Source organism: Myotis lucifugus, unplaced genomic scaffold, assembly GCF_000147115.1.
Source record: "Myotis lucifugus unplaced genomic scaffold, Myoluc2.0 scaffold_59, whole genome shotgun sequence".
Classification (NCBI taxonomy): Eukaryota; Metazoa; Chordata; class Mammalia; order Chiroptera; family Vespertilionidae; genus Myotis; species Myotis lucifugus.
The window spans coordinates 4,675,624-4,689,697 of record NW_005871107.1 but is presented as its reverse complement, the minus strand read 5'-3'; the positions used below and the strand labels follow the sequence as shown (position 1 = coordinate 4,689,697).

The following is a 14,074-nucleotide window of genomic DNA, read 5'->3' as shown; positions in this document are numbered from 1 at the left end:
GAGCCAAGGGACCTGCCTCCGCGCTGTGCATGCAGCATCAAGCCCCCGCCCACCCAATGCGCATGCAGCCTCCTGGTGATCACTCGTTATGGTGTGAGGGCATCACGACCACATAGGCTTTTATTAATAGGATTCTAAATGTTAGCTGTTAGAAAACTAGTATGTTTTTATCTGTATTTTAAATGAGTGTGATTTAACGATGATAGCACATTTAATATATATACCTATTTGCCCCTCTACAGTAGATCTTTAGAAAAAAACATCTTATTAAAGCTAGATTTCTATCACTTAATCAAACACAGTAGCAAGTCAGAAATAAAAGTCTGTCATAATTTAATATAAGAAATACTCAAGCCATGAAAACAAAATATTTGGCCCTAGTTGGGTTGGCTTAGTGGACGGAAGGGTCCTGAGTTCAATTCTAGTCAAGGACATGTACCTTCAATGCAGGCTCCGCCTTGGTCAAGGTGCATGCAGGAGGCAACTAATCAATGGGTTTCTCTCACATCGATATTTCTCTGTCTTTCCCTCTCTCTTCCACTCTCTCTAAAAATTAATGGAAAAATATCCTTGGGTGAGGATTAAAAATATATATATATGCCTTTTGGGGAGAATAAAAGATAATCTGAAATCATTAGGAAAAATTAAAATACATATAGTCCTTTCTTAGCTTTATTAATGGCTTCAGAGTCACTTTATTAGTTTAAGAACATAAAATAATTCATTTGAAACTTTTGCCCAATAAGTTACCACTATTGATATTTTCAATGTTTATAGAAAGTATAGGCAGGTAAAATTTAAACATTTACTCATTTACATTTTTTTAAGTTTTTAAATTTTGCTACAAATGTACCTACAAACTGCTGAACTTTAGAAAAATATGGCATATCTTGTTCTTTGCCAAAGGTCAGCAAAAAATTAGAAGAAATCAGCAGTGTAATAAGGAAAGTTACTTTGAGATCTTAGTGTCCTTCATGATGTTAATCAAATGTATCACCCACTTTTTTCCTTGAAGAAACCAATAAAAAGAATTTAATGCCATGTTAACAGGTCTTGCCACATAAAACTTTATATGTTTGTCACATTTTCTCAGCATTGCTGGGCAACAGCGAGCTTCTTCTATTATTATTTTCATGGACTTATGAAACTTTTTAGTTTTAGATTTTTTTCCAAAGCTTTCTCTACTTGATGTGTGTCTAAATCTGTCCCTTATCCAAACCTACGGCTAATTTGTTCTTTCATATGTTTCAGAAAGTAGAATATTCAGAAGCAAGAGGAGTTAGAAGGATTAAGTTTCATAGAACCCCAAACTGCATTCTTAAATCAGATGATATCATAGTTGAAATGTCATAAAATAATGTGTTTCGTGAAACTTCACCTTTAAATCTTGGATCCAAGAGATCTAGATCATCTGCTGTACTTTATTCATCCTTTAAACATTTTTTTGACAATTTACAATGTCCTAGTTTCTTTGTCAGGTACTGGGGGCTTAAAAGATAAGAGAAAGAAAATGAACAAGACATGGTTCTTGTGGGATCTGTGATCTCCAGAGGGAGACAGACATGAATGAACAGAATTTCAATATAGTGTAGTCTGCATGATGCAGTGCCGTAAGACAGACACATAAGCTCTGGCCTGTGTGGCTCAGTTGGTTGGAGCGTTGTCCTGTACACCAAAAGGTGGCGTGTTCAATTCCTGGTCAAGGCACTTACCCAAGTTACAGTTAGATCCCATATGCAGGAGGCAACTGGTGGATGTTTCTCTCCCTCCCTCTCTCCCTCTCCCCCGCTCCCTCCCTTCCTCTCTCTAAAATCAATTACATAAATTAATTAAGTAATGTTTTTAAAAAAACAGACAGATGCACAGGAAATCTTTGAAACAGAAGGCAGGGGGTCTCAGCCAGCCTGGGACATGTCATAAGTCCTCTGGTATCAGTGCCCCCCAGCCAAAGATCATCAAGAACATACCTGTAGTGGAACAGAATTGGGTTTCTTGATTTGTTTTAGTGAGGGAGAAGGCACATCATGAGGAACCATAGGGCATCTCGGTGAGAATTAGGAGCTTGTTATAATTTAGACTTGGATTCATTGACTTTGGGGAGGATTTAAAGAACTGTTTTGGTGTTAGTAGCAATTCTATAATTATCTTAATTTTTTTTCTAGAAGGTGGGGCTAAAGCTGTTAGCCAGTAGAGGAGATTTTTGCTCCTTTTTTGTGGTTCATAGCATTCTTATTTTGTCTGTGTTCAGACATGATTATAGAGTGGTCTTGTTTTTGTCTCATTCCATCATGTTTATAGAATGGCTTTGTTCAAGTTCGGTGGTTGAACACCAGGACCTAGTTGTTTCAAGCAGGCAAGCTCAGGTGACAATAGCCTGGGGATGCTTTTTTCTTTCTCACTAATGAAAGCTTTATATGATCAGTCTAGAAAGGGAAATTGGAGTTAGCCAGACAGATTGGGGAAGTGAGAGATGTGCAGGCATTCCAGGCCAAGTATATGGTGCAGCAAAGGCACAGGAGACAGGGTAATATCTCAGGAAGTCAGCAGTTAGGTAGGGCTAAAAGTGAAAAGCAAAGAGCAGCAGAAGATATAGGAGGTAGGCAGAAGTCAGATCAGAGGGTCCCCTGTGTCTCACTGAGGAGCTCAGATTTTATCGTGCAGGCACTGGGATGCCATGAATTGTTTGTAAGTTTGGTGACGGAATGAGGCTTGCCTTTTAGAGAACTTACACTGACAGCTGTGTGGAGAGAAGACCTGAGCCAGATAGGCGAGGTTCCAGTTAGATGCTTTCTTACTTATTAAGCTCAGAAAAAGTCAATAATTACAGGCAGAAATGTGATTTCATTCTTACAGTTGGTAGATCTTACATTTATGGCAGCATGTATAGTTCTAATTCTGATTTAGAAATTGTTACAAAAAGAGCAATAAAATCTTCGGGGAACTCTACAACTAAACTCCCAAGGCCAGCTCATAACTAGTGAGCTCTATACTTGTGAATGCTTTAAGATCATCAACATCTCTGTTTTAAAGATCTCTCTTTAATAAATTATAAACAGACATTACCACTTCACCCATAGAGGTTTTCTTTCCTAGAGATCTCTTATTGGTTTTTTCTTTTCTTTTTTTTTGTTTTTTGTTTTTTAAATATATTTTATTGATTTTTCACAGAGAGGAAGGGAGAGAGATAGAGAGTTAGAAACATCGATGAGAGAGAAACATCGATCAGCTGCCTCCTGCACATCTCCTACAGGGGATGTGTCCGCAGGCCGACGCTCTATCCACTGAGCCAAACCGGTTTCGGCGGTTTTTTCTTTTCTTTACTTAATTCTTGAGAACAGCATGTTTTGTAACTGTTTTTGCTTTTATACCTTTAAGAAAGAGTATACAATTTGGCAACATTATTAAGTAAATGGGGGCCTTGGTTTGAACAGTTATAAATTAAGAACATCTATTGTATGCAACTTTTTCTAAATCAATTTGTTGTTACTTGCATTTGACAGGAAAACGTTTTTTTGTGAAGTTGCACATAGAATATACTCAATATATGTTGAATGGCCTTACCCTTCATGTATTCTAGAAAATTAACACATTTTACAGAAATAATTTTTTTGTAGTTATCAGAGCAGTATGTGCCTTGTCTTCCCCAGTTACTGCTGGGAGCAGGATTCTTGTGATATCCCGAGAAAAGGAATTTTCTGAGACTCACACGGGATGATGAGACATAGTAGAAAGCTTTATTTCTATGGAATTATATCCCTGGGTTTCCAAAGTCCCATTTCCTTTAGTCCAGTCATAGAAGAAGTGTAGCTGGGATTTCAATAGAGCTGGAAGCAGAGCCAGTGTCCAGACTTTCCTTTCCATGTTGGAGCGGGTCCAGTCCAGCATCAGGGTAGTTTAGCTTGTGTTTCCCACTGCCGTCTTGCAGTCCATTGCATGTGGGGTCCGCATGGCTGTGGGCCATCCAGGCAAAATAAGGAAGCCAAGAATCACAAGAGTCACGAGCCAAGTGCACCAAGAGTCACAAGGGGAACCAAGCAAGTGAATTTCTTTGTTTAGGGGATTATGTATCCTCAAACTTCCGTGCGCTGGCAGTGGCCATGCCCCTTATGTACAACTATTTCTGTGTTCAGATGTAACTGACAAGAAAGCAAATTAGCAATTATATTCCCCATATAAGATTCCAGACCTCACTGTTTCATCAGAAATTCCATTATCATTCAAATATCTAAAGAAAATTTGCTTTCAAAATGTTGGCTGGAAAGATGATCTGAGCAATTTAAAATTTTCCTTCCCAGTGTATTTTCATTTATCACCAGTGGCATTTCAGAACAATGTAGAGCTCTCATGTTTTTGCCAACATGTAGGTTAATGAAGCCATAGAGAATGTGTGTGTGGACACTGTTTGATTGACAAGTCTTCTCTAACAGAAATATTTCAGAATCAATAGCAAGAGAATAATTTATAGATCTAGAATATCAGAAAAAGCTGTTTTGTCCTTCATTAAGGTCTTACCTTAAACCTGTGTCATCCATTACGGTAGTCACAAGCCCATGTGGCTATTAAATTCTTATTTAAACTAACTTAATTAAAAATTTGGTTCCTCTGTTGTGTTAGGCAAAATGCAAGGGCTTAATAGCCACATGTGGCTACTGGTTACCACACTGAGAAATGCAGATATAGAACATTTCCATTGTTGTAGAAAATTCTACTAGACAGCACTACCTTAAAACCTTGAAGGATTTTTTTTAGTGTCTGCTGGATACTTGGATAGTTTCTCTTAGTAACATTTTAAAAAATCCTCTTTAACTTGAAACATAATGTATAATGTGAAAATGCTGTAAATTGATCTCATAATTCTTATTGGGAGAAAAGACTTTTGTTTTGTACCCAGTTTACAAATGAACATGAAGCTGTAATATGTGCATATCCTATTCTTTCCAAACCTCACATAATTACCAATTCCTTTTTGTGGAGAGAACATTTAAGATCTACTGTCTTAGCATCTTTCAAGTATATAATACAGTATTAGTAACTTTTGTCACCATGCTGTACATTAGGTTCCCAGAACTTATTCATCTTATAATTAGAAATTTGTACTCTTTGACCGACACTCCCCCCTCAGCCCCTGGCAACTACCATCCCACACGCGTTATATCATACAGTATTTTTCTTTCTCTAATTTTTTCACTTAGCGTAACGCCCTCAAGGTCTAGTCATGTTGCAAATGGCAGGATTTCTTTGTGGCTGATTGTCTAAGTCAATATTCTCCACGGGCTCCCGGACCTCAGCCAAAAGGGGCTGGAGCTGGTTCATAACTGCCTTTAGGGTTCATGGCCGGGACCATGATTTGTATTTGTTTTACCCAATGCACAGGTGTGTGAGGCTCCTCCCAGGTCCCTTGGCAAATGGAGCTGGATCCCACAGCTCCCACAAAGGCACTTTTATCTATGGATGGATGCCAGGTGAGTCTAGGACAGTGATGGCGAACCTTTTGAGCTCGGCGTGCCAGCATTTTGAAAAACCCTAACTTAACTCTGGTGCCATGTCACATATAGAAATTTTTTGATATTTTCAACCATAGTAAAACAAAGACTTATATTTTTGATATTTATTTTATATATTTAAATGTCATTTAACAAAGAAAAATCAACCAAAAAAATGAGTTTGCGTGTCACCTCTGACACGCGTGTCATAGGTTCGCCATCACTGGTCTAGGACATCTTATTTGGCCATCTTGCTGATGTCACTCCACTTATAGCTGTTCTTGGTTGGGTGTTTCTCAAAAACATCAGATTATCGAAAATTCAATTGATATTTATAGGCCGTGAAAATACGCTAGTATGGCTAAATTTGCTTCATTTGTACAAACAAGATTATGCCTAAATACTGTTGAAATGCTATTATCAGAGCCATATATTCTTCTAAAATAATACTGTTAAGCCTTGGCCAGTGTGGCTCAGCTGGTTGGAGCATCTTCCTGTACACCAAAAGGTGGTGGGTTCCGTTCCCGGTCAGGTTGTGGGTTTGATCCCTGGTCGGGGCATGTATGGGAGGCAACGGATCGATGCTTCTCTTTCTCTCTAAAAAAAAAATTAAAATAGCCCAGGAGGTGATGGTTCAATTCCCGGTCAGGGCACATGACTGGGTGCAGGCTCGATCCCCAATAGGGGGTGTACAGGGGGCAGCCGATCAATGATTCTCTTTCATCATTGATGTTTCTACCTTTCTCTCCCTCTCCCTTCCTCTCTGAAAACAACAAAAATATATTTTATAAATTAATTAATTAAAACATCACTGTCACTACATGCAAGTACATGCAGCAGGAATCTTAAAATTATTACATATTTCACACTAAAGTTTCTTTTTCTGGAAGGGGGGGTACATTGTTCAGAATATATTTAGTTTCCAGAGATCAGATACATTTAAACATGTACCTTTCAACACAGAAGTGTGATTCATTTCCTTTGTGGGTTTCAAAGCCATATAAAATATATCTATGTTCCAAATTCCTTTAAATTCTAAAATCTCTAGACTGATCTTGTCCTTCCTCTTGTCTCTAACTTTTCAAGCAATAGGGGTGGATGGGGAGGTTGCAGACCTCTTTTATCTCTATAACTGTGGGTGACTTCTGCCATTCAAAGGGAATGTTTGGAGTTGACATTATCACTCTAATTACATTTCAATTTTTCTTCTAATTTGAAAAATGGACTCTATTACTGTATAATATTTTTAAAGAGTTGGTTTAAAAATCTGGAATTTACTAATCAAGGCTGATAATGTGTTCTAGATGGGATTTTGGCTAATAAGGTACAGATCTAAACATAGCTGTAGCTTATCCTAAATGCGCCTGGTTGTTTGTTTTTTCAGCTTTCTTCACAGAAGTCAGTGCCATGGATACCCATGCTAAAATCCCTGCCACTTTGGGCCATTGTCGTTGCACACTTTTCTTATAACTGGACTTTTTATACCTTGTTGACATTATTGCCTACTTATATGAAGGAGATCCTAAGGTTCAATGTTCAAGAGGTAAGAAAATATAATCTATGCTTCTTATAGAAAGTACAGATTTTGAACTGCACACAGAATTTGTTTTTATCTATGAGAAATTCAGTTATTTTTACCTTCCATTTTACTCTAATTACTAAATTTTAAAGACTTCTCTTTTTTGCTTCACAGTTGTTCTTTCTTTTTCAGTCAGTGTGTGTAAACTCTTGATTCATGGTATCTTTTGGCTGGAACCCCAGTAACCATAAAGTCCTGCTAATCCCTAGTAACTTGCAGGGTATCAGATCTATGTTCCAAATTCCTTTAAACTCTAAAACTTAAAGTGGCACCAACATTCACTTCTACAAAGGATGGTAGCGGGACTGCTGGCAGCTGAGCAAGGAGTTGGAAAGTGCAAGGTTCTTGTGCAGAGGCTACTCTGCAGCATCATTTAGGATTGGAAAAGCTATAGTTGTAAAGCTGTACAAGAAGGACCTTCCTGAAACTGCTAGTTCCTTTGAACTCATCAGTTGAGGTAGTTCCTATTATCTCTATTTACATTGATGGATTTTGTCTTTAAAGAGATTGAGGAAGAGCCTAAAGAGAAAGAGGCACAGTGTGTAAGGAAAATTGGTGGTATTTTTGCTTTCAAAATTAAGATAAATTAAAGACAAATGTAAGAATTAAAATGATAAAACTCTTAGAAAGTATACATCTCTGTGACCTTGGATTAGGTAAGTTTCTTATATATAACACCAAAAGCACAAGTAATCAAAGTAAAAAACTAGATTAGTTGTACTTCATCAAAATTAAAAACCTTTGTGCATCAAAGGACACTATCAAGAATGCAAACCCACTGGAGGGGAGAAAATATTTGCAAGGCACATATCTGATAAGGGTCTAGTACCCGCATTATATAAAGAACTCTTACAACTCAATAATGAAAACACCATTTTTTAAATGAGCAAATGATTTGAATGGACATTTCTCCAAAGATAAGACAAGTGGCCAATAAGCCCATGTAAAGATGCTCAGCATCATAAATCATTAGGGAAATGTAAATGAAATCCATAACCATATACCACTTCACACCTATTAGAATTAAAAACAAACAGAAAATAACAAGTGTTGAGGATGTAGAGGAAATGAAACCTTCATACACTACTGGTGGGAATGTAAAATGGTGTAGCCACTGTGGAAAAGAGTTCGTCAATTCCTCAAAAAAAATTTAAACAAAGTTATCATATGACCCAGTAATTCCATTCCTAAGTTTATACGAAGAGGATTGAAAACATAGGTCCACACAAGTACATTTACACAAATGTTTGTAACAGCATTACTCATACTAACCAAAAAGTGGAGATAACCCAAATGTCCATCAGCTAGTGAGTAGATAAACAAAAGGTAGTATATTCATATAATGGAATATCACTCAGCCACAAAGTGAAAGATAGCCCTTGTTGGGGCCCTGGGCAGGCCAACCCAAGATATCCCACAATGGCATATTGATTATTTCTAAGTGGTAAAATCACTTAAGAAGCATATATTCTTTCTGATGTTCATAGCAGCACAATTTATAATAGCTAAGATTTGAAAACAGCCCACGTGCCTATCAGTAGATGAGTGGATAAACAAGCTGTGGTACATTTACACCATGGAATACTGTGCAGCAGTAAAAAGAAGGGTCTCTTACATTTTGAGACAGCATGGAGAGACCTGAAGAGTATTATGTTAAGTGAAATAAGCCAGTCTGAAAAAGATAAGCATCACATGATCTCACTCATCTGTGGAATCTAATGAACAAAATAAACTGTTGAACAAAACAGATCCAGAGACATGGAAGAAGGGAACAGATGTGGAATCTCAAAGGGAAGGCGGAGGTGGGTGGGTGGGTGGGTGGGAAGAGATCAACCAAAGAACGTGTATGCAGATCTAAATATTATTCCACTGAGGTTTCTATTTGAGATTTTCCCGGGAGAACTATGGAAAGAATGAAATATCAATAGCTGGCCAGTAATTACTGCTGTGCACTTAATTGCCTTTATTTTTTAAAAAATATATTTTATTGATTTTTTACAGAGAGAAAGGGAGAGGGATAGAGAGAAACATCGATGAGAGAGAAACATTGATCAGCTGCCTCCTGCACACCCCCCACTGGGGATATGTCTGCAACCAAGGTACATGCCCTTGACCGGAATCGAACCTGGGACCCCTCAAGTCTGCTGGCCGACGCTATGTCCACTGAGCCAAATCAGTTAGGGCTGCCTTTATTTTTTATGGAATTTTTAAAGTTCTATAATGAGAGAATTTAAAATAGGAATCTTTTATCTTGCATTTCATATTTTAAAAGACATTTTCTTTTTTGAATCAAATTTTTTAAAAATGTGAATAGAGTTTGACAGTAATTCTCTACTTAAATAGAAGCTTTTTTATTGAGGTAACATTGATTAGTAACATTATATACGTTTCAGGTATACAATATTATAATTTGATATTTGTATACACTATAGTAAGCTCATCACCAAAAGCCTCGTTTCCATCCGTCATCATATATTTGACCCCCTAAAAGCCTCTTTTTCACATGGATTTTTTTCTTGAGAAACCAATTTATTACATGCATGAAATGGCCTTTCCTTAGGATAAGGCTAGCTTTGTATTTAAAATTATAATCTCATTAATTAAAAATTGTAAAGCTTTTGATCTCGTTATAATCTTGCTTTTTCATGTAATTTTAGTTTCATTAGTTATCCTACCATTTCTTTTTTTTCCTAGTTTTTTTCAATTCTAGCGTCCATATTTCTTACAACTCAGTGAGAGCTGGGGCAATATCTATTACCCTATTTTAGATATTAATATTTTGAGATCAATTTTTTTAAATAAATGAATACAAGGAATTTTATCCTTGCACAGAAAGTTGAATAACTGTAGAAGATATTCATGGAATGAATAAATGTTGAAGATTTTAGTAGTTTTAGATTGTTGGGAGTTTTTAACATTGTAGCTTTAGGAAAAAAAAATTGGAGCTTTAAGTGGAAAAATTCAGTAACTCTGTGGAATTATCAGCCTTATCCCATTAGGGAACAAGACCAAGATCTGAAAATTCATTTCTCTTCTTGCTACAGCTTATTTATCTGTAGGATTCTGCCCCAAGTAAAAATAGATGTAATCCCACTATGCAGAAGTCTAAATGGAATAAAATTTAAAGAGGAAATTACACAGCATAATACCAGAAAGAAACAAAAATTTTCAGTTACAGCCCTAGCTGGTTTGGCTCAGTGGATAGAGCATCAGCCTACAGACTGAAGGGTCCCAGGTTCAATTCCGGTTCAAGGGCACATGCCTGGGTTGCAGGCTTGATCCCTGGTGGGGGATATGCAGGAGGCAGCCAATCATCAATGATTCTCTCTCATCATTGATGGTTCTATCTCTCTCTCATTCTCCCTTCCTCTCTGAAATTAATGAAGATACATGTTTTTTAAAAATAAAAAAAAAATTTCAGTTATAAGAAGAACTGGAAGCATACAACATCTGAATACAGAAAACCAAACTATGATGAAAGAAATATTTTCTTAAGCACTTTAATTTAAAATATTAAATTTTTCTGGTCTGCACCATGAATGATGCTTAAATGGATTATAAGATTTAATTATTGCTGATAAAATATCTTTCTACCTTTTTTGTGTTTGTAAACACTAACACGTGTATCCATCTCTCTTAGACTATAAAAACATTTGCATGTGTGTGTGTGTTTGTGTTTTGGTGTTGTTGTTTTTTTCATTTAGTCTTGGCACCTCAGACTTATGCTGAGGAAAAATGAACGGAAGAAAAATTTCTCTTATTCTGAGTGTGTGTTCTTCATTTTACAGAATTTGTGATGTCCTAAAAAGCTGTCAAGTAATTTCCTACAAAAATAACACATTTCCATGATTAATTCTGTTTCATATCTCCTGGTGTTTTCATTTTGCTTAGGTGGTAACTTAAAGCAAAAGGGAAAAGATAGAGGTCTCTCAATCATAGCCTTTGTCCTCTGCTCAAAGTATGTGCTAATGCACCAGGCACCTGACCTAGATGGTGTTCACTTAAGAATAACTTGTTGAGATATATATTTGATTTATATGTTTTCTGTATGTGTTTTATTTTATAATAAAAATATTTTTAAAATTAAAATAAATGACACTCAAGACAAAAACTTCAGTGGGGAAAATCCATAGGCTAATAGAAAGACTTATCTTCTCTCACTGAAGCTACTGCCCCCCAAGTCCCAAAATAACATTCAAGATTGCCTTGAGCAGATTGGACTATAGTGAGCCCTGGTTCCCTTTGAGACAGGATCTTAGGGACTGCATTGAACTGAATCCTTCTATAGACCAAACTTATTTACTATCTATAGTAATACCTGGTAATATGCTAATTAGACCGGACGTCCTTCCGTACGACCTTCCGGACAAAGCCGGGGCTGTGAGGGAAGCTCAGGTCCCGGGTGCCTACCAGCAGCCGAAGGGAAGCCTGGGTCCTGGGTGCCAGAGGGAAGCCGGGGGACGGAAGGCCTACTCTTGCATGAATTTCATGCATTGGGCCTCTAGTACCTATATAAAAATTAACAGTTTATTGCTATGGATTTACTTTGTTTTTGAGTGGTGAATGCGTGCGTGCGTGCGTGTGTGTGTGTGTGTGTGTGTGTGTGTGTGTATGTATGTGTTGGTTCTTCCTCTCATCATAATTAATTCCATATCTTCTTATTCCTCCCAGAATGGAATTTTATCTGCAGTGCCTTATTTTGGCTGTTGGTTATGTATGCTCATGTCCGGTCAAGCTGCTGACCATTTAAGGGCAAAATGGAATTTTTCAACCGTATGTGTTCGAAAATTTTTTAGCCTTATAGGTAAGTGATGTGAATCAGGTTTTGTTTGGGCTCACAATTATTTACTATGTTTACAGTGTAAAACAAGGTACAAATGCTAATATTAGTCATTTATTTTGTTCACATATTAAAATATATTTTAATGCATGTAGTGTATTTGTTTATAGAAATATTCCAAGTAGGATAATTCTGTAAACATTCTGGGCACCTATCACTGAAAGTTGCTGTCCTGTTTCACTGCTTACTTACTTCAACTCTCAAGAAGTTATTCCACATCTTTAAGTGAAATAAATCTCTTTAGATTAAAAAAGGGAGGCCTTTCTCTTTTTTGGCTTTCTGTGGACCTGCTCTCTTCAGTATGGTAGCCACCAGGCAGATGTCTCTATTGTAATTCAGTTGAAACTTAAAAATAAGTTTCTCAGTTGCAGTTTCAGTATATACAAATACAACAATTCTATTCTCACAGAGATAGGATTGCACTGCAGTAGACACAGAAAAAAATGGCAGCCCACTCATAAATCCTCTTCTGTTACTTGTATTCCATGCTTAACTGCCTGTAATAAACTATGCATATTGTTTGCAGTTGTTAAGACCTATATGGAGTGTTTTTCTAACTTTATTTAACAGTTTATCATTTAGTTTATTTTCTTTGAATTTTAAATCACACTATCAGCTATTGCCTCTCTCTGGGACCATATTTTTCATCATTCTCTTCTTGCTCTTTTCTATAACATTGTAGAACTTTAGCTGAGTCTTGGTCACATGTAGATTTAATGGCAATGCATAATAAGACTTTACTTTTACTTTTATATTGGTTGCATTATGCCTATATGTTTTCCACAAATTTTTTCATGAAACTATTAATTTAAATTTAGAGTCTCCTAGGCAATACAATGTTTCTACAGTAGGTGGCAGTAATATCCAATCTCAGATTTATACTATATTAAGGTAGAGCAGGCAAATATTAATGCTGGGGCTTCTTTTCTTTTTGTAACCTTTTCACTTAAGGAATGATTGGACCTGCAGTATTCCTGGTAGCTGCTGGATTTATAGGTTGTGATTACTCTTTGGCTGTTGCATTCCTAACCATATCAACAACCCTGGGAGGCTTTTGTTCTTCTGGATTTAGCATCAACCACCTGGATATTGCTCCTTCGTGAGTACTAATAGAAAGATTGGCTGTGATTAAATTATTTTGTAATTGTGGTAAAATATACATAACATAATATTTATCATTTTTTAGTGTACAGTTCTGTGCTATTAAGTGCATTACCATTGTTGTGCAACCATCACCACAAATCCATCTCCAGAACTTTGTTATCTTCCCAAACGGAAACTCCCTAACCATTAAACACTAACGCCCCATTCCCCTTCCCCCACAGTTCCTGGCAACCACCATTCCACTTTCTGTCTCTATGAATTTGACTACTCTAGGGATGATTTTAAATTCTTGAAGATGTTTTTAAATTTAAATTTCTAACTACCAACATTTCTGTACACACTGTTTCCATAAAAACATTACATAAAATACATTATAACTGCTGCTGATCATACTGAGAAAGTATGATCAGTGCTGCATATACCCTTAACAGTGGGGAATCAAGTAAAGAAAACCTGGAACAGTTAGGCATTGGACCAAGAAACCATTTGAAATAAAAGGTAGCCTAAGCAAAAGCTCCAAGACTATAAGCTCTGAGAGTGCAGAGGCCAAGTCTGTCTTCTGTACCACAGTAGTACCGGCACCTGGCCCTGCACTGGGCCATGGTGAGTACTCAGTCAAATACAGAATTCTCAGTCAACATGCAAAATCCTCCACATTATGGTCCCAACCTATCTTTATAATTTTAGTTCTCCCTCCCTTACCTCATCTTCTACTGATTCTTTGCTGTAACTGAACTAAACTACTCTTAATTTTCTAAAAATATCCCCAACACACACACGCACACCCACACACACACACACACACACACACACACACACACGCACACACACACACACACATGCACACACACACACACGCACACACACACACACACATGCACACCCACACTTTCCTACCTTTGCCCCTTTGCTCATGGTAATCTATATACCTGGAATGCCCACATTCAACTATGATTTGTCTCACATCTTATAATTAAATTTAGATAATGTATCCTTGGCCAGAATAACTGGCCTATGACCTTCTCAGGAAATCACATCCAGAGGACTCTAGTGATGTTAATTTTAATC

General features: G+C 37.0%; 1 protein-coding gene across 6 annotated transcripts in view; it reads left to right on the top strand.

Moving 5' to 3' along the window:
• SLC17A5 (solute carrier family 17 member 5) overlaps nt 1-14,074 on the top strand; it is a 54,495-nt gene that overhangs the window by 18,893 nt on the left and 21,528 nt on the right. For 4 of the 6 annotated variants that reach the window (XM_014456357.2, XM_014456358.2, XM_023754278.1 and 1 more), the window contains 3 exons: nt 6,868-7,026; nt 11,734-11,866; nt 12,854-13,001. In XM_014456357.2, coding sequence (XP_014311843.1) covers nt 6,868-7,026; nt 11,734-11,866; nt 12,854-13,001 — 440 coding nt within the window. The remainder of the gene's footprint in view (nt 1-6,867; nt 7,027-11,733; nt 11,867-12,853; nt 13,002-14,074) is intronic. The other 2 variants (XM_023754281.1, XM_023754279.1) reach the window with 1 other exon arrangement.